Source organism: Hemicordylus capensis, chromosome 10 (assembly GCF_027244095.1).
Source record: "Hemicordylus capensis ecotype Gifberg chromosome 10, rHemCap1.1.pri, whole genome shotgun sequence".
In the NCBI taxonomy this organism is placed as follows: Eukaryota; Metazoa; Chordata; class Lepidosauria; order Squamata; family Cordylidae; genus Hemicordylus; species Hemicordylus capensis.
In genome coordinates this window covers 29,849,069-29,868,952 of record NC_069666.1, presented here as the reverse complement: position 1 = coordinate 29,868,952, position 19,884 = coordinate 29,849,069, and the positions used below count along the sequence as shown (strand labels likewise).

Sequence of the window (19,884 nt, the reverse complement as noted above, 5' to 3'; positions counted from 1 at the left end):
CACTGCAGACACGTTTATTCACTCAGGCTTTGAATTATATTTATGGTTTAATTTTTTAAAAATGCTGGTTTTAAATGATTTTAATGTTAATGTTTTTAATGTTTAAATGATTTTAACTGTTTAATTTATTTAGTTTTTAATTTTAACTGTTAATTGATTTTAATTGTTTTTATTTGTTGTAAACCGCCCTGAGCCATTTTTGGAGGGGCGGTATATAAATCAAATAAATAAATAATAAAATGTTTGGTCAGACATTTATAAAACAGACATATAGACCTAAATCCGGTTCCTCGTTCATTTTTCCATCTGGGTCGGCAATCAACTGTCTACAGGTGGGCAGCCAGGGTTCCTGCATGCTGCTGCTTGCTTGCATTAGGACTCCTCTCTTCCACAATCCTTTGTAAACAAAACTAGTGGGGGAGACCACTCACTGGAGCTTAGCCCAGGAGGATGGGAAAGGCTTGGGTCATTGCTCAGATGAGGAGAGGGAGAGAGAGAATGGAAAATAGATTGGGAAAAGGTAAAGGGGAAGGGAAGACATCAGAGTTCAGAGATGATCAAAAAGTAAACTGACTGGGAACACGATAACCTGGAGGAAGGGGAGAGGGGAGCAGCACTGTGAGGAGGACAGGGTGCATGCTGATGAGGTCTGTGCTGAGAAGAACGGTGTATAGTCCTGAAGAGGGGTTAAAGAACCAAGGCAGAAGGTTAAATTGCACTAAACACAGAGCAAGATAGAGGTGCACAGATGATGGGGTCAGAGAGCCTGGGGCTATAGCAGGACGGGAAAAGATCTGGAGAAGGAGCAAGAGATTAATATGCTTGGGAATGCCACATAAGATGTACAGGAGAACCTCATTATATGCGGATTCTATATCAGCGGTTTCACTTATTCAGGGATGTCTAATTGACTCCGTATCTGCAGATACAAAAGGGTTAAAACTTACATACGCAGTTCCTAGAGGGCTGGAAGTGACTGTGGCGGTAACTTCTGGCCACCAAAGCCATATTGTGGCTCGTTTCAGCAAAAAAAACCCTGCGATTTTGAGTACCATTTTGGACTGGGGGGGCGGGCATTGCTGGATGCCAGGAGACCCACGGGGCACGATGGGGTACTTTATTTGGCCCACTTTGGTGGGTATTTTTAGTCTGGGAACCTAACCCTGTGTTCCCATAGGTCCAATGACTCATTATCCGCTGTTTTGTTACATGCAGTAATCTGTGGGAACGGAACCCCCACAGATAATATGGTCCACTTGTACTGAAGGGGGCAGGGTATGCATTAGCCCATAAAAGAAAGGGGACAGGATTTCACCTTAATAGCAGTGGAAGAAGAAAAATGCTAGAAAGAGAGACAAGTTCAGGTGTGAGGATACAAATGTACTTGATGCAGTTTCAGAAGGTGTAAACTTTAAGGTTTCCATGCAAACTATATCATCTTAAGCAATATTTTTCAGAATACATCTGTGGTATAGTTTATAATGTAATGTAATGTAATTTGATTAAGTACCACCCTTCCAAAATGGCTCAGGGCAGTTTACAACAGAATAAAACCAATTAAAATCAATTAACAATTAAAAATGATAAAAACAGAATAAAACCAATTAAACTTTCAAACAGTTAAAAATCCTAGAAAACTAGGGCAAACATTTAAAACAGTTTACAGCAGTTTAAAAACCCTGGAAGACCAGGCCAAAGAGATAGGTTTTAAGGGCTCTCCTGAAAAACAGTAATGAACTCAAGTTACGGATTTCTGCCGGAAGTGCATTCCATAGCCCAGGAAACGCTACAGAGAAGGCCCGCCTCTGAGTCGCCACCAGAAGAACCGGTGGTAATTGGAGACAGACTTCCTCAGATTACCTTAACATGTGATGGGGATCATGCAGAAGGCATTTAGGAGAGGAGAGCTGGTCTTGTGGTAGCAAGCATTACTTGTCCCCTTAGCTAAGCAGGATCTGCCCTGGTTGCATCTGAATGGGAGACTTGATGTGTGAGCACTGCAAGATATTCCCCTCAGGGGATGGAGCCGCTCTGGGAAGAGTATCTGAGGTTCCAAGTTCCCTCCCTAGCAGCATCTCCAAGGGCTGAGAGAGATTCCTGCCTGCAACCTTGGAGAAGCCGCTGCCAGTCTGTGAAGACAATACTGAGCTAGATAGACCAATGGTCTGACTCAGTATATAGCAGCTTCCTATGTTCCTATGTTCATTCTCTAAGATAACTCGGACCTAAGCCATTCAGGGCTTTAAAGGTAATAACCAGCACTTTGCCCAGAAACATATCGGCAGCCAGTGTAACTGTTTCAATATAGGCATAATATGGTCTCTCCAGGTTACCCCAGAGACCAATCTGGCTACCGCATTTTGAACTAATGGAAGTTTCCGAACTATGTACAAAGGCAGCCCCACATAGAGCACATTGCAATAGTCAAGCCTGGAGGTTACCAGCTGATGCCCACTGTTTTGAGGTCATTCTCTTCAAGGAATGGGCACAGCTGTCGAATCAGCTAAAGCTGACAGAAAGCACTCCTGGCCATAGCCTCCACCTGAGATACCAGGGTGAGGCCTGGGTCACCCAGCACCCAATCCCCTGATGACCTAACCTAGCAGTTTCATGTAGATATTGAAAAGCATTGGTGACAGAATGGAGCCCTGAGGGACTCCATATAACAGCTCTCATTTTGAGGAGCAGCTGTCACCAAGCTCCACAATCTGGAATCTACCTGAGAGATAGGAGTGGAACCACTGCAAAGCAGTGCCCCCTATCCCCAACTCCCCCAGGCAATACAGAAGGATACCATGGTTGATGGTATCAAATGCTGCTGAGAGATCCAGAAGAACCAGCAGAGTCACACTCCCTCTGTCGATTCTCCGGTAAAGGTCATCTATCAGGCTGACCAAGGCTGTCTCAACCCCATAGCCAGCTCTAAAGCCAGTTTGAAATGGGTCTAGGTACTCAGTTTCCTCCAAAACTGCCTGAAGCTGGTGGGCCACCACCCTCTCAATCACCTTACCCAACCAAGGGAGATTGGCCTGTAACTATCCATCGCTAAGGGGTCCAGGGAAGGCTTCTTAAGGAGCGGTCTAACCATTGCCTCCTTCAAACAAGGAGGCACCCTACCCTCCTTCAGCGATGCATTTATGATATTAACTAGCCCACCTCCAACCATCTCCCTGATAGATAGAAGCAGTCAAGTTGGGCAAGGATCCAGAGAACAGGTGATAGGCTATACTGCTCAAAGCAGCTTGTCCACATCTTCAGGAGTCACAGATTAAAACTGATCGAACCTAATACTGCAAGAAGGATTGCTAGACACCTCCTCCATAGACTTTGCAGAAATAGTGGAGTCCAAGTCGGCCTAAGTTGAGAGTTATTCAAAGTTATGTTTTTTCTGCAGGTAAGAATGACATTTGATTTACCTTCAATGTGGCCTCCAGAGCAAATTTGCTACGTTCTCGCTTTTGAACAGCTTTTTGTTCTGCTTCTTCTTTTGCACTCTCTTGGGCTTTGAGAACAGCATCCTCTCGGATTTTCTGCATTTTCTTTTTGTCACCTGAAGAGAACCATTTCAACAAACAATTAAATATGATGGAATGAAAATAATCAAAACCTAGAACTGAAGAGCTTTTTTTCAGTCTATAATGCAGGAAATAACCTGTGTCACTTCCTGCCTCACTACAGATTTTTTTTAATGGCAGATGTTGCCCTGTTTTTTGTTATTTCTTGCCTCATTATAGATTTTTAAAATTGGCAACTAGTAGGAGGCAGTTGTTGCAATCAATCAGTGCTTCTAGGCATCATTTCAATCTGCTCCTAGAGCAAAAAGGGTTTTCCAGAAAGAAAAGAAAAACAACCTTCCACACACAAGTACATTCCGGGGGTAACAAGTTCCTTAGCAACAAGGGATTAGCAATAAGACTGGATTAACGTGGCTTTTCTGTGCCCACACATTTGTGGAATGTGTCCCCTTTTCAAAGCCACAGCAGAGCATCAGGTGCAGACGTCCCTGCAGAACTCTCACATGCAATGGAGGATGTCACGTTTAGGCTAGAAGGTGGTGGTTGTACAGCAGAAGTGAGGTTTGGCGAGTTGCCCAGAGGGATAGATCAGAGTGCTCAGGGACGACGCACAAGCAGACCTCTTTGCATTAAACGAGCAAAGGGGATAAAGCCACCAAGCTACACCAACTAACATAAATGCCATTGACTTCAGCCAGGTGGGCCTGGGCATCCACAACTTCATTTGCCAACAGCAAGTGCCCTCTGGTGAGCAGGATACCCAGCACCACCACACGGATCTCCTCCCCAGTGGTCTAATTTTCACTGCCATTTCTGAAATGGCAAGGAACAGCAAGAAATCTTTCTGAGCAGGAGGAGAGGGCTCCCCACATCTCCATATCCCAGAACAAATGACAGAAGATTCTATTCTCTCCTGCCTGTATGCCAGAAGAGGACCTGAGGGAAGAGAAGGGACTGGTGGCTACCACAAATAATGGCTGGCTAGTGAGCCAAGTTTCAATTTGCGAATCCCTGTGGACTGTCCCCAAAACTGCAATATTTGCCATCATCCTGACCCTCATATGCTTAAGAAGAAGACCACAGATGGGCTGCAGTAAAACACTTCACATTTAAGTCTGCTACATGATGATAAATAATGCATGGTTTATATTACTTGCATTGGTTGCAGATGAATTTCTAGAGTAAGTTACCATGCAAGAATTAAACGAGAACCTTCCAATGTAAAACTCACCATTTGCCATAACAAGGGATTTCCACATGCCTGTTTCTTTTTTATACAAGGTGAAGAAGATGGAATCCTTCTCGATTTTCGCTGTGCTGCGGACATCATCTATTGGAGCATACAGAATGGCTTCAAATAAAAATGGAGGAGAATTCACCTGAGGAGGAAGAGGAGGCGACATCAATATCCGCAGGGGCTCATTGTAAGTTAAAAAGTTTAACTGAAATACAAGATTTGGAAAGAGATTGGTTTTAGTATCATCAGTTAAATGAGATATATAAGAAAGACTTTAAAGTTGGATTTGAGGATCAGATTTCAAATTTTGAGAAGGAATTATGTCAAAATGATGAAAAATTAGTTTCTAAAATGTATAAACTGTTGCTTCTGGAGGAGACAAGAGAGGAAGTGGTTAAAATGACTATGATAAAGTGGGCTCAAGATGTGGGGCATAATATAAAATGGCAGCCTGGGAAAAGTTATGGAAAAATGATTTAAAATTCACTGCATGTTATGCTATAAAAGAAAACTATTATAAAATGATGTATAGATGGTATCTGACACAAAAAAAATTGGCATTAATGTATAAAAATGTTTCAAACAAATGTTGGAAGTGTGGACATTCTGAAGGCACCTTTTTTCAGATGTGGTGGACCTGTGGGAAGGCTAAAGCCTATTGGGATATGATATATAATGAGTTAAAGAAAATATTTAAAATGACATTTCCTAAGAAGCCAGAATCCTTCCTGCTGGGAATAACACAAGGTGTAATCTCTACAACTAATTTAACATTTTTTATGTATGCTTCTACGGCGGCCAGAATTATATATGCACAGAAATGGAAGAGTAATGAACTGCCTTCAAAAGAAGACTGGCTGATAAAAATTTTGGAATATGCGGAGATGGCAAAACTTACAACACTAATAAGAGACCAAAACTTGGAATGTTTTAAAGAAGATTGGAAACCATACTTGTTGTATCTAAAAAATTACTTTCCTACTATGGACTTTACAGCAGGGTTTGAAATTTAGCAAAAAACTGCAGGTTGGGTAGATTAGCTATGTTTGTAAGGGTTTAAATTTATGCTTTGAATTATTATTATAGCAAGGGTAAACTTGATAGCTAATGATTCATGAAGAGATGTGTGCGGGAAATCCACCTTTTTGTGTGTATTTGTAATGAATGACAATATTACTATTGTTAAAATTAATAAAAATTGAATTGGGGGGGGGGGTAATATCCGTAGGGGCTCCAGAGAGACGTGTTTGGACAACGCGTTTGCCGGCCTGCAAGAACGAGGCGTCAGTTCCTGAACCTGCCTCATCCCCATCAGAGCCGGTGGCACTCACCACCACATCCTGTGGTAGCCAGTTCCGCAGGTTAATTATGCACTGGGCGAAGAAATATTTGGTTTTTAAAAAAAGATTAGCCTCCCCCAGTTTTGAACAAGCGACTTCTTGGCGCTGCAGCACCACAAGACTCCAGCCCTGCCGCCGCCGCCGCCGCCTCGGAGGACCCCCAGCATCAAGGGCTGCCTCTGAGGGAGGGGCGGGACGCAGATGTGAAGGAGCCCTCATCTCCGCGCCAGGCCTCAGTCACCCGCGACACGGGAAGGCGCCGAGGGCCCCGCTGCCGCCGCCGCCGCCGCCCCTTCTCGGGAGCAGGGAGCACGGCAGGCAGCCACCCACCTTGAGGTACTGCTCGGTACAGAAGACGCCGGCGCGGCCGAGGCGGACGCCGTGCGCGGGCACAGGGAGCGCCAGGTAGACGGCGGAGGCCGTTTGCTCCCAGCTGTAGTCGCGCAGCCACACCGGCATGGCGCCCCGCCGCCCGGTTGTGGTTGCCAAAGGCCCGGCCGGCGTCACCGTTGCTACGCTACGAGCTCCGGCAAGTCTCCCAACAAGCACTTCCGGCAAGCGACGCAAGGTTGGCGCTTCCCGTGAGAGGGCGTGCGCATGCGCACCCTTCCGCCCCACTGCATGCTGGGAGCTGCAGTCCTGCCAGCCGGGCATCCCGGGAATCATGGGGACTTTCTGATAGCTGGGAGGTAGGCCGCCCGCGGCGGGGCCAGAGCCTCTCCAGGCCCAGGAGCAGCCCACCAGGCTCCCGTCGGGGGAGCGGCTGGAAGCTTCATTGCAGGACAGCTTGAAGCCTGCCCCTTAACTGAATTCTCAGAGCCCTGTTGACGGACTACAACTCCCATCATCTCTACCCACAATAAATGGCCGCTGGGGAAAGCGAGAGGCATTGGGCTGCCACTGTGGCCGGGGACGGTGGGAGTTGCAGTCCGACCTCATCTGGGGAGGACCCAAGTTTGAGAGCCCCACTTGTAGTCCAGCAGCAGCAGCTGGGAACAGCGTTGGCTCTAAGAGGAACCCCCAGAATCCCCAGCCAAAGGCCACTGCAGCTGGGGATGCTGGGAGTTGTAGTGAACAACATCTCGGAACTCTGGCTGGGAAGCCTCAGGCTGGCCAGCAAGAAGAGCCAAGTGAGCCTGTGACGTGTGTGTGCGCGCGCATGCGCCAGCCCAGCAGGCCCACCCCCCTGTTCAGGAGCCAAGGTCCACACACAGCCCAGCGATGCATATGCCGTTGGCCCAGTGACAGCACCTGAAGTCCAACATCACAAGCAGAGAATGTGATGCCATCCCCTCCTCAGCCTGACGGGCAGCATTTCCCCCCACCCACTCCTGCACATCTATGGGCTCTGGCAGCCCCGGGGCAACAGTTCAAGGCATCCAAGCCAGTGCACGGCAGCCATGCAGGGAGCAAGCGGGGAACAGCAGCAGCTGCTGCCGCTTCAGACGGCACTGCTTTGTCATCTGGGGAAGGTTGCACTCTTGGAGGCTGCTCCTTGCATCACGAAAAGCCAACCGGTGACCTGCACCCTGTACAGATTTACTCAGAAGCAAGTTCCGCCACATTCAGTGGGACCTTCCACCAAAGTAAGTGTGCATAGGATTGCCGCCTTCGCTACCAATGAAAGCAGGGCCCGGAGCTGGGCAGAGCACTCCACTGCGCCCGGTCCCTGGCCATGGGAAGCCTTGTGGCTTTTCACTTGGAAAAGTGAACGGATACTTTTGCCCATCCAGTGACCAAGGGAGTCAGGCAAACGTCAAAGCCAGCAGCTCGCGAAGCTATACACAACCCCCACGGTCCTCCTCAACAACCACCACCGAGATGGAAAGAGGAGGCAGGTACTTGGGCTCCTGCCAAGATTGGACACCTCTTCCTTAAACAGAACACATCCAATTCTCCTTTACCAAGTGACTTGACAAGTCTTTATTCAATTCACTTTGCAAGCACTTAATTCTCTCTGGCTTCAATTTTTAAACAAAATTGAAAGATTTTGTGATAAGTAATGAAATTCAACTTCTCACACCATTTCCCTCCTCTCCAAATGAACATCCTGAAAACATTAATTCAAAATTATTACATCTTTAAATAAATGAACACAGGGTTGCCATTTGGAAAATACAATCATATGGGCACCCATTTTTCAGCATTGTACATTGAAACATTTAACTCATCATTTACACTGGACACAAATTCTGGTTTATTCAGTGGCTATCATCACCTGCTATAACTCAGTTTGTCACATTAGCCCAGCTAGCGATCCAGAGACATAAACAGATTTCCTATTCTTCATAGTGTAGCTGAACACACACCATGACATGGAATCATTGGTATTACATAGTAATTTCCATTTCTTACTAAGGGAATAATAAAGGACAAAGTCTGGAAGCTCGTTTCCAATTTGAATTACATACATGAACTTTGCCGCACACCACAGGACTAATGCATGTGTTCTTTCAAACATGCTCTAATTAGTTCTTAAGAGTCATTGCAAAAATAAATGTCACCAATGTGGAACACATTTGAGATTGTATAAAAGTACTGAACTGATATCCCAAGACAGGTATATGTAAGCAGTACATTAGGAAAGGCTAGTTTTAATATGAAACAGTCATTAAGTTGCGTGCAACAGAAGAGACACATGGCCAGCTAAGTATAAAAAGGTTACAAACACATTACTAACAAGCAAGGCTATATTTCTGGATAGAGTTAGAGGTACATGTATTGTTAAGCATGGAGTAATAACATTTACTATTAATTTGAAATAAAGTGGGAAAGTGTCAAGTCCGAAGACCACTGGCTTCGTAAAACACAAAGAGTGTGTTTCCCACCCACCCCCATAATTAACAAGCCTGAAACAATTAAGGGGGAATGGTGGGTTTTTAAACAGAGTTCTCAAAGGATCTCATCATAGCCCTACCTGGGATCAGGGGCCCGATGCTGCTCCTGAACGCCCAGAGGGTTGGAGCCAGAATGGGGGCCCTTTGCAACCCAGGCTGCCAGATGGGGGCCGCCTCCTCCTCCCCCCAGAGCAGCCTCCTGGGCCCGTGGTGGCTGCTGTGGCCAGGTCACTCCTTGCTGGAGCTGGGCAACAAGGGACCCTCCACCGCCGAGAGCGGCCCACACAAGCCCATTCCAGCCTGGAGCCCAGCCTGTTTGAACAAGGGTACTCTCTCGTCATAAACCTTCACCCCACAGAGCACGTCGTGTTGAGTGTGTGCCCCCCACAAATGGATATAGGTGACTCCAGGCAGCAGCAGCTTGCGTTGAGACTGCCACTCACGAGCACTCCCTCTGGGATCAGTAGAACCAGTCACGCTGAGCAGGTACTTTCAGTAAGCCTGCTCATGAGTAACTCCATGTGGATGAGAGCCAGTGACTGGAGTCGCCCGTCTCATAACCGTAACATAAACGCAGAAATTTAAGTGGAACACTTAGACAGGCTGCTCCCGTCCCTGCTGCTCACATCCACACGGAGTCACTCATAAGCCGGCCTGATGGAATAATAAACACAATGGCAGCAGCCCGAGCTAAAGTTCTGCAGCCTGCCGGTCCAGCCGAGGGGGGTCTTCTCCCTCCTCCCCCCCTTCCGCTGAGGCTTCAAGCTGGCGATCCTCAGATGGGGAACGGGTAGAGCGGCCGCAGTGGGGGGAGGCAGGAGGGCTGCTCCGAGCACCCCCTGGGAGCCCTCCAAGGACCCCCTGGGGCACTAGCACCATGTGCCTCTTGGGAACCCCGATCCAAAGCCCCACTGGCCGGCAGACAGGCCACAGGGTGCGCGGCGCATCCCAGGATGCCAGCCAAGCAGACCCCTCCAGAGGACCAACCCCTGAGCCTGGCACCGCAAGCGGAGGCCAAGGGGCAAGCAGCAGGCAGGGCGGCGTCGGCAAATGGCACGCCCGGAAAGCCCTCCTTTGGGGCAAAGACCCCGGGCTCAGGGGCCTGGCCTGTTGCTTGCAGTCCACCCACAGCAGCCACCACTTCAGGAGCGGCACGTGAGGGGCCAGCCAAGGCGGCTGCATGGCCAGAAGGAGGGAGAGGCTCCAATGGAGACCCACACTTAGCAGCTGGCCGGGGCGGGGAAAGGTCTGCAGCTGCGGCAGGAGCTACAGACCCCTCGGACAGGCCCTCCCGGGTCCGCGGCAGGAGCAAAGAGCCCCGAGGGCTGCAGGGCCGGTCTCACGGAGGGCCAATGTGCTCAGCAGAAGCGGAAGCCAGTCCTGTGCCAGGAACCGCTCCCTGCAGCAGTGCCCTGAGCGGCCCTGGCCCGCCCCCCCGCCCCCCGGCTCAGGCCCAAGCCCCTTGTGGCTTCCCTTGGCCCCAGCTACTTGTGGCCCACACGGCGGGGGCTGCAAGGGCTCCCTGGCTGGAGGAGGGCGCCTGGGGCCTGGTCCCTTCCAGTGACGCCGCGTCTGCCAGGCACTTTCTGAGCAAGCAGGTCTGGCCTCGCTGCTGCCTGCTGAGTGCATCTTTTCTCCTGCCATTGCTGCAGGCAGGTCAACCCACCCACCCCAAGCCCTGTGAGTGAGCAACCAATCATCAGCAGCCACTCCTCATAAGCCGGCGGGGGCGGGGGGGGAGACCCAAGAAGGCGGCATGGCCAGCCCAGGTGGCTCCTCTCCCTCCCTCCCTGCCCAGGCCGCACCAATGGCCAACCTGCAGGCACTGTGGGAGAGAGCGGAGCCATCTGAGCTGCTGCCGGGAAACCGAGGCGGCAGCAGCAGCAGCAGCAGCGGGGCCTCTTTGGCACGCATGCGCACCCCCCCCCCCCCGCCGGGCCGCTACTGCTCTCCCATGACTGCCAGCGGGGCCCCGAAGCAGCAGCTCCTGTGCAGCGAAGACGCCTCCAGCTCACCGGCCTGAGGGATGCAGAGGTACCCTCCGCTCAGCTCAGAAGGCGCGGCTAACCCCCGGCCCAAGTCAAGGCCACCGGGATGAACTGTGGTGCAAATCCGGCCAGTCCCCCAGCCCAGTCTCCATCCTGGGAGGGGTGTCAGAATGAGGCCTTCTTGCTCCCAGCAGCTGGCTGCAGGTTGGGAAAGGAACAGCTCCTCGGGCGGGGGGGGGGGGGGAGTGGCGGCTGGGATCTGGGCCAGCGTGGCCACACACACACACACACACACACAGGGCGCGCTCCGGAGCCAGTTCTGCAGAAGAGGCCGGGCTGCCAGGAGTCGGTGGCAGGGGCCCTGCAGACGCCGGCTCTGCTCTCTCCTCTCCGGCTGACACAGATTGTCCTGCTGCCACTTCAAGCCCACCTCCACAGGCAGAAGGGAGAAAGGCCCCAGCCCCGGGTTGCTGAGGCGGCTGCCTCCTGAGAGGGCCCCCCCAGGCGCTCACGGTAGGGCTGCCTTCCGTGGCAGGCAGACACACACCCCCCCTGGAACCTCTGCACAGCTGCCGGGCCAGCCAGAGGGGCAGCAGGAGTGGAGCGCTCGGGCGTCACGGCGGCGACATGCAGCACTCCGTGCCCGGCTGTGGTGGGCGAGGAAAGGCCTCCAGCTGGCCAACCCGCAATCCCGAGGAGCTCCTCCAAGGGGCGGCTCACAAAATGCGCATGTGACTCGTGAGGGGAAGCGCCACAGGAAAAGCGGGGCAGGCGGCTGCAAGGGGAGCCCGGAGTGGGCGGCCAGGGAGGGGCGGGGCGGGGCGGGGCGGCTCCTTGCTGCAGGATGCGCCAGGACAAGCCAGTCCCCAGGCTGTGGCCCAGCAGAGCCACCTCCCCGGAGGCTCCCTGGCTCCCACCAGACTCTGGCTGCCCCGAGTCACGGCAAGCGCCATCCTGCACCGGAACCCGAGACCCACACGCAGCCCTGACTCCGTCGAGAGTCGAGCCACCCAGCCAGAGGCGGCACTTTTGTCTTTTGTGGGACGGGCAGCTGCTTCCCTCCATCCCGAGGGCCGTCCGTGGTGGTGCAACAGCTAAGATGACCCCCTGGGCAGGAGACCCCCCGCCAGGACCCCCCCAGGCGCTGCTCTTCAGGGAAGACAACCCCCACCGCGATGGACTGCACATGTCCGGCGGTTTTGCTGGAAGGCTCTAGAGCAGGGCACTCACTGCTGGGACCCAAAGGCCCGCGGCTTCCAAGCAGAACCTTAAAGCCAGAGGAAGTCTGGGAAAGGGGGCCCACAGGAGGAAGCGGCCCCCTCCCATATCTGACTTTTGGTAGTTATGAACCAAGGAGTTCTTTTGACCGGGGATTACAAGCTGGACCGGGCGGGGGGGGGGAGGCGTTGGGCCAGCTAGCTCCGGCTTCCTAAAACCAAGAAAGGGTGCACCATCACTCAAGATCTCACAGGACCAGCTAGAACTTGTTTATATACTTGCTTATGAAGAACGTACGGACAGCCCTGCTGGATCAGGCCCAAACAGGCCCATCCAGTCCAGCATCCTGTTTCCCACAGTGGCCCACCAGATGCCTCTGAGAAGCCCCCAGCCAAGGGGCAAGGGCACGCCTCCTCTCCTGCTGCTGCTCCCCTGCAACTGGGATTCAGAGGCATCGAGCCTCTGAGGCTGGAGGCGGCCTATAGCCCTCTCCTCCCTGAATTTATCTAGACCCTTCTCTTATCTAGGTCCAAGCTGTTGGCTGGCACCACATCTTGTGGCAGAGAATTCCACAGGTTGATTATGTGTTGTGTGAAAATGTACTTCCTTTTGTCCGTCCTAGATCTCTTGGCAATCATGTCTCATGGGATGTCCCCTGGTTCGAGTGTGATGCGAGAGGGAGAACCCCCCCACAACTTATTCTTGGCTAAGCCTCCCTCACGCAGTCTCACAGCCGGGGCCCCCAGATGTTGCTGGACAGCCACAATCCCCAGCCACAATGGCACTGCATCACAAAGCACAGGAAAGTGGCACGGGGGGGGGGGGCAAGGAGGCATCTGCTAGTTCCTTGCTTCCAGTTTTGCCCGGTTACCACCTGCAGAGTGTGGCTGCTGCCCCCCACACCGACTCTCTCAGGCATCTGGATGAGAGAGAGAGCACTAGGCAGCTACGCTGCAGGCCTGATGCTTGTGCGTCTCGGCTGGGGGTGTCCAGCACAGAGTCCAACGGACTTGGCAGATCTCCTCTTGCCGATCCCCAGAGCGGCCCTGGGAGGCCGGTTCAGCCACCGCCTTCCAGCCCAGCCTAGGATTCCCCCAAGAGTGGAAGAAGCCCCCCCACCGAGGCCCATTCTGGCTGCCCCTTGCAGGCTGCTGCTCTCCAGGCAGGGAGGCGGGACCCAGCAGGGCAGGGCTGGGCTGAGCAGCATTCAGAGCTGGATCAAGGTTTCCCGTGGATCTCTCCATGGTGCTATCCTGGCCAACCCTGCCTTGCCTCCAGGGCAGTAGCGGGGAAGGAAACAAGGAGAAATGCTCCCAGGATGACGATCCCAGACTCCTCCAGTCTAGGGCACTTTCAGAATCACAGCCGGCATCCAGAGCATGGAGGAGAAATCCGCGGGGAGGACCAAGTGATGGTCCTCACGCATCTGGTCACTTCAGAGTCTGCCTTGGGACTGCAGGGGAGAACAGGGCTGAGGGCGGCCGCTAAACAACTAAACCCCAGAGGGAGAAAGGAACAAAAGCAAACTAGCTAGTTAGTGACAACTGCAACGGAATGGAAGAAACAAGCGACAAGGAGAAGCAGGTTCTCCTTCCGTCCGCTCAGATCCCTCATTTCCATGAGAGAGTCCGAGTCGGTCCAGTGAGGACTGGAATCTTCAAGCCCAATTCCAATAACATAGCACAACAGCCAGAGAAAATTAAGCAGGCTTAAGTGAAAGCCCCCTGACTCTGTGGGACTTCCGCCCCGAAGCAGCCATGCCCTGAACTGGCCCTGTGTTGCTGGCAGCACTTAGAAACGACATGTCCACGCTCACTCCTTTCAGGCAGTGCCATGGAGCCCAAGGCTCCCGGCTCGAGTGAAACTCCCAGACGTTATGGCCACCGAGGGCCACTGGGGTTGCCCAGATCTGGCGTGGAGGGAGGGGTGGAAGTCAGGGAGACGTGCGCCTCCGCCTTGTCAAACCGAGGACGCCGGACGTGGGTTTCAGGCACTTCACGTAACCTGCTGCTTTGGCCACCTAAACCATGAGACTCGCCACTCAGTCCAAAGGAGCAAGTCTGCAGCATTCATCCCCCAAACAGGTTATTACGAGGCTCCTTCACAGCCCACTAGCGTGTTCTCAAACAGACACTTGTAAGCTCTGTGCTAAACCCAAAGCACCAACGGAGGTCAATGTTGCCGGACGGCTTCAGCTGCGAGTGGACAACGAGTCTGACATTCCCGGTGATAACCTTAAAATAAATATTGCTCGATTTGCCCCTCTCTGTGTCTTCTCCTCTGACTTGAGAACTCAAGGGGGGGGCCGAGGAGAGACTGACTCCGAGGAGGCCACAGCAGGCAGGCAGGCAGGCAGAGAATATTGCGGCAATACATACCCGCCAGCGAGCCCAGGGCTGGGGCAGCTCGTCTTCATGAAGGGCCCCTCGGCCATCTCCAGCAGCACTTTCCACTCGGGGACAGACCAGACTGGCTGGCCGTCACCAGGCCCGCATCCCCTAGCAGTTCTTCGGCCGAGAACTTAATGCACTTGGGCAGGGAAGAGAGAGCGAAGGGGAAGGCCAGGCAACAGCCCGCAGCTGGGAATGGAGTGGATGACCGGCGGCGCCAACCCACCGGCAACCAGCGTTTTCGCATCCGGGGGAGACGAGGGGGAGGGAGCCTCACGCGTCGGCGTTCAGCACAACCGGGTCTCTGGTGCGCATCAGCTGCACATCCTTGTCAGCCATACAAGAGTCACAGCCCCACACAGCCGAGGCTTCTGCAGTGAGCAAGCCGTACGCCGACTCCGTCATGCCCGTGCAGACTCGATGGAACCATTTTTGACAAGAAGCTTCGCACAAGATGGCGTCCTGGTCATCTTTCACTTCATGGGTACAGATCCCGCAAGGGTAGACGGGCTCGGAGGAGGCATGCCCGTGCTGGCTGGGGTGCAGAGGGGTTTTGCCGGCCTTCTCCGAGCCGCCTCCCTCCCGGGGCAGGTGGGGCTCGTTCGGGGTCCCATTGGCATGGCTGCTGTTGAGATTCTCCACGTTCTTCGAAGGGCTGTTCTCTTGGTTTGCTGGGATCTTCTGAGCCCCGGCTTTTCCGTCAGCATTTCCCAAGCTGACAATGTCCTCTGTGCCGTGCTGGGGGGGAGGGGGGGTGGGCTTGGCTCCGCCTTGCTTCTGGGAAGGCTTGGCCTGGTTGTAGCTGTTTGGCAGGGAGACGTAAGAATGGCTGGGTTCCATCTGGGAGCTGAGAAAATTGGGATGGTTGCCAGGCCCAAAATGCAACGGCAGCTCATGATGCACCATTTGAGTCGTATTCTGGGAAGGAATGTGCCCAAAGTTCTCCCCAGGATTGGATCTAAAGTGTGGGCTGGGCATGCCGATATTTGGATTCACATTTGCACTGTAGGGTGGCTGGTTCCCAAAAGCTACATTGTCGTGCGGCCCAAAGTTCATGGCTTGAGGCCGGTTGAAGACCATCCCCACCGGATTCTGAGGAAATGGGTGCGGCTGGCTTCTGAGTGGGTAAGTAGCACCATATGGCGAGGACATTCTGGGAAGCAGGTGAGGAGGCATCCTGAAAGTGTTGTAGCCGCCCAGGCCAGGGTAGCTGGGATTAGCAAAATACGGATTTCCCGGTGGCAAGGGCTTGTAGGGAAGCGTGTGATAGTTGTCGTCAAAGGGATTTGCAGCTACGAGGTGGTCAGAGCTTGGATTCAGCGGTGGCGCATATTCAGATGGTGGAGGAAAAGGCGACCCCTGGAAGCGACAAAAGTTCATCGCGGCATTATGTGGAACCCAAGAGAAGACACGCAAGATCGACATTTCTTGGGGTGGGGTGGAGGACTTGGGGAGCTACTTCCCAGCTTCTTATTCAAAGGCCGCCCCAAGTAGTGGTCGCCACTGCTAGGGGGCTCCATCCTTCTAGCAGCTCCAGGCAAGCAGAGCATCTGCAGCAAAGGCAGGTCTGGCTACCTCACAAGCCCACTGAGGGTCCTAAGAACAGCCCTGCTGCATCAGGCCCCGGACGAGCCACTGAGTCCAGCACCCGGCTACCCACAGAGGTCCACCAGGTGCTTCTGGGAAGCCCACAGGCACAAGACGAAGGCCGGCCCTCTCTCCTGCTGCTGTTGCTCCCCTGCAGCTGAGGTTGGGAGGCATCCCGCCTCCAAGGCTGGAGGTGGCCCATAGCCCTCAGGCTAGTAGTAGCCATTGACAGACCCATCCTCTGTGAATGCATCCAAGCCCCCGTATCCTCCACGGCTTTGACGTTTCTACCACGTGCATCACCATACCTATGACTTCTCATTCTTCATTCCCTGACACTGATGACAAAGTTCCTCATCTAAGACTAGTCTTGAGAAAATGTAACAGTCATGGGATAAGGGGACAGGCTTATCTATGGATGGGTAACTGGTTGAAGGGCAGGAAAGAGAGGGTGGGAATAAATGGACAGTTCTCTAAATAGAGGGATGGAAGAAGTGAGGTCCTCCAGGGATCAGTGCTGTGACCAGTGCTTTTTAATGTATTCATAAATGATCTAGAAGAACCAGCGAGGTGGTGAAATTTGCAGATGACACCAAATGATTTAGGGTAGTGAAATCCAAAACAGATTGTAGGAGCTCCAAAAGAAGGAATGGCAAAAAGAATGGCAAATGCAGCTAAATGCTGGCAAGTGTAAAGGGATGCATATTGGGGCAACCCCCTCCCCCAAACTTCTCATATACGCTGATGGGGTCTGAGCTGTCAGTGACTGACCAGGAGAGGGATCTTGGGGTCGTGGTGGACAGTGTCATTGAAAGTGCTGACTCAGTGCGTGGCAGCTGTGAAAATGGCCAATTCCCTTCATTAGGAAGAGAACTGAAAATAAAACTGCTAATATTACAATGCCCTTATACAAAACGACGGTGCGGCCACATTTGGAGTACTGTATGCAATTCTGATCACCACATCTTAAAAAGGACATTGTAGAACTGGAGAAGGTGCAGAAGAGGGCAACCAAGATGATCAGGGGCCTAGAAAACCTTCCTTATGAGGCAAGCCTACAACACCTGGCGCTATTTAGTTTAGAAAAAAGATGACTGAGACATGATAGAGGTCTATAAAATCAATAATGGTGTGAAGAAAGTGGAGAGAAAGAAATTCTTCTCCCTCTCACATAACACTAGAACCAGGAGTCATCCCATGACATTGATTGCCAGGAAATCTAGGACTGACAAAAGGAAGTACACTTTCACACAATGCATAATCAACCTATGGAGTTCTCTGCCACAAGATGTGGTGACAGCCAATAACCCAGGTGGCTTTAAGAGGGGCTTAGACAAATTCATGGAGGAGAGGTCCATCAATGGCTACTAGTTGGAGGGCTATAGGCCACCTCCAGCCCCAGAGGCAAAATGCCAGCTGCAGGCGAACAACAGAAAGAGATTGCACATGCCCCTTTCAGCTCCTGCCTGTGGGCTTCCCAGGGGCATCTGGTGGACCACTTGTGAAACAGGATGCTGGACTAGATGGGCCTCCTTAGGCCTGATCCAGCAGGGCTGTTCTTAGGTACTTAAACACTCCCAGTAGAGGCCAGCGCTCTCACACACAAGGCCATTTGGGAGGGGCCCTGCAGCAGTGGACCCTGCGGCCTCCTCCATTCCAGATGCAGCCTCCTGGGACAGCAGGCAGGCCCTCCAAGGCCACAGGAAACATTCTTGGAAGAGGGAGGGGCCTCTCCCCACCTGGCCAGTAAGGGGCCAAACCTCCCCCAACACCCAGAGGGCCTGTTCAGATGACACCCCGCTCACTCTAGATGGTGCCCAAGGAGCTGCTGGGTGGCATGGGAGGGTAGTGGCACCCCTGCACAGGAAGAGACCCGCCTGCTTGGGTGCCAGGCCAAAATCAAGCGGCACAAACCAGCTCACCTGAGCGTTGGACTTGCGCTTCTTCTTATCGGGGCTCCCAAGCTGCACTCCTGGGACTCCTAATCCATCCAATCCACCATCACCACCTGCAAGATTTCAAATGGTAAAGCTCTGCACCCATCTCCCCAAAAGCACGGATATGCAGGGAAACCTTCAGATGGTTCCAAATCATTGGGCTCTGTAGTTTTACAAAGCATGCGGGCCAGAGAAAAGGCAGCCCAGGAACCCTCTGCAAATGGCCCCAGACACAGGGGCTGCATTCCCGATGCCTCTCTACCCAATACAGTACTCCAGGTTTGCTTTGTTTTGTGCTTGGACTCTCAGCACCCCCTCCCGTGTCCTGCAACCAAGAACATCCTCCCTCCCTCGCTTGCTTGCTTGGCCAGAACAAAGGGAGTGCCCATGTCCTGCTCGGGCTGGGTCCTCGCCCTGGCCAATCCCTCACGGCTGACCTAGGGCTGGGGGTCAGGATCCCGCTTCCGACAAATAGGTACCGCCCCCCAGGCGCTGCCAGGAGGCCAGAGAGCCTGCTGCAATCAGCTCCGTGGGGCGCGCGGGGGGGGGGGCAACAGAACTGGAAGCTGTGGAGATGCTGGGCAAGTTGCGAGGGGGACAACTGGACCCCACCCGTGTGCTACGGCCAGGGGACAGCATGTGGGGCGGGGCGGGCGAGTACAGTCCCGGGGCACCTTTCCCAGCCGCCCCTTGGCGTCTTTCCTGGCACCTCCGCGACCGCCCCTCGGCGCCAGAAATGGCACGTCCTGAGCAGAGGGGGCCATGCTGGCAGTGCCCACCTCCATGCGGCGGCAGCGGGGCGGGGGGGGTGCGTGTGCATCAGCGATCCCAGCCCGCACAGCCCGCTTACGTGGGGCGGCCCCCGCCACGCTCCTGGAGGGAAGCCGCCCCCAGCCCACCCCCAGCGGCCAGAGGCAGTCAGGGGCGCAGCCACGCGCAGACCGAGCGGCTCCCCGCCGGCTCCCGGTTCGCTTCCGAGCAGGAGTCAAGGCGCCGGTCCTCGGGCATCAGGCGCCGCAGGGTCACCTGCCCCACAGGAACCGGTCCTCCAGGGGCACAGCCGGGGCGGGGGGCGGCGGGGGCCTGCGCTTGCCCCCGGGAGGGAGGGGGGGGAGGCTGGGGGGCTCCCCGACCCCACTTGCTCGCTCAGCCCCCCCGGCCTGGACCCGTCCTAAGCCCGAGCTTGCCCGCCGAGCGGCGCCGCCTCCTCCGCCTCCTCCCGGGTCTTGGCCTGGCCGGGAGGCCGCGCTGGGCCAGCAGGGTCCGCAGCCGGGCGGCCGGCCTGGGCGAGCCCTGCAGCCGCGGCGGAGGCGGTCGCAGGCCGGCCGGGTCCTCCTCGGCTGCTGCAGACGGAGCCAGGCCGGCCGCCTCCGGGCTCTCCCCACCCCGCCGCCCTGCCCTGGGGGGCCCCTGGGCGTGTGCAGAGCGCCTCCCCGGCCCGAGCAGCCCCAGCAGCGGCCACCAGGAGGGCGCGGAGGAGGAGGAGGAGGAGGAGGAGGCCGCGCCTGGGCAGGGCCCGGCGCCGTGGGGGGGCGGCGAGGATCCGGGGGCCCGGCCCGGCCCGGGCGCTGCTGCGCGAGGACTCCCGCCCCACCGGCGGCGCCCGCCATACCCCGAGGAGGAGGAGGAGGAGGAGGAGGAGGCCTCTTGAGCGCCCCGCCGCCGCCGCCACCGCCGGGGTCCTGCAGCTGCTTCTCGTGTTCCGCGGACATCGCCGGCGCCGCATCGCTCCAGGCCCCGCTGCCGCCGCCGCCGGGCACCCGCAGCAGCAGCAGCAGCAGGACGGCGGGCGGGCGGGCGGGGTGGGGAGCCCGGCGGAGGCCGAGGCGGGCGGA

At 54.5% G+C, this 19,884-nt stretch overlaps 2 protein-coding genes across 4 annotated transcripts in view; both read right to left on the bottom strand.

Annotated features, from left to right (window-relative positions):
• DNAAF4 (dynein axonemal assembly factor 4) overlaps positions 1–6,670 on the bottom strand; it is a 15,335-nt gene extending 8,665 nt beyond the window's left edge. Inside the window, exons 1-3 of one of the 2 annotated variants that reach the window (XM_053271831.1) lie at positions 6,423–6,670; positions 4,747–4,894; positions 3,417–3,550 (exon numbers count right to left, since the gene is read on the bottom strand). In XM_053271831.1, coding sequence (XP_053127806.1) covers positions 3,417–3,550; positions 4,747–4,894; positions 6,423–6,551 — 411 coding nt within the window. In that variant the 5' untranslated portion in view covers positions 6,552–6,670. The remainder of the gene's footprint in view (positions 1–3,416; positions 3,551–4,746; positions 4,895–6,422) is intronic. The other variant, XM_053271830.1, reaches the window with a different exon arrangement.
• PYGO1 (pygopus family PHD finger 1) lies at positions 4,743–19,884 on the bottom strand. Of its 2 annotated transcripts, none has more exons than XM_053271832.1 (4): positions 19,662–19,884; positions 18,035–18,120; positions 14,514–15,884; positions 4,743–4,894 (listed from the first exon to the last, which is right to left on the bottom strand). In XM_053271832.1, exons 1-3 carry the CDS (start codon positions 19,759–19,761, stop codon positions 14,799–14,801), a joined length of 1,272 nt encoding a protein of 423 aa, XP_053127807.1. In that variant the 5' UTR covers positions 19,762–19,884; the 3' UTR covers positions 4,743–4,894; positions 14,514–14,798. The 2 variants fall into 2 exon arrangements, with proteins under 2 accessions (XP_053127807.1, XP_053127808.1); XM_053271833.1 differs by lacking the exon at positions 4,743–4,894 and adding an exon at positions 7,986–13,627.

Bases quoted from the DNA above. Each gene is read 5' to 3' on its own strand.
- PYGO1 (XM_053271832.1), bottom strand. From the start codon at position 19,761: ATGTCCGCGGAACACGAGAAGCAGCTGCAGGACCCCGGCGGTGGCGGC. The intron at 18,121-19,661 runs GTATGGCGGGCG...GAAATCTTGCAG, and splicing joins TCCTCCTCCTCCTCCTCGGG to GTGGTGATGGTGGATTGGAT. The intron at 15,885-18,034 runs GTGAGCTGGTTT...TGTCGCTTCCAG, and splicing joins AGCGCAAGTCCAACGCTCAG to GGGTCGCCTTTTCCTCCACC.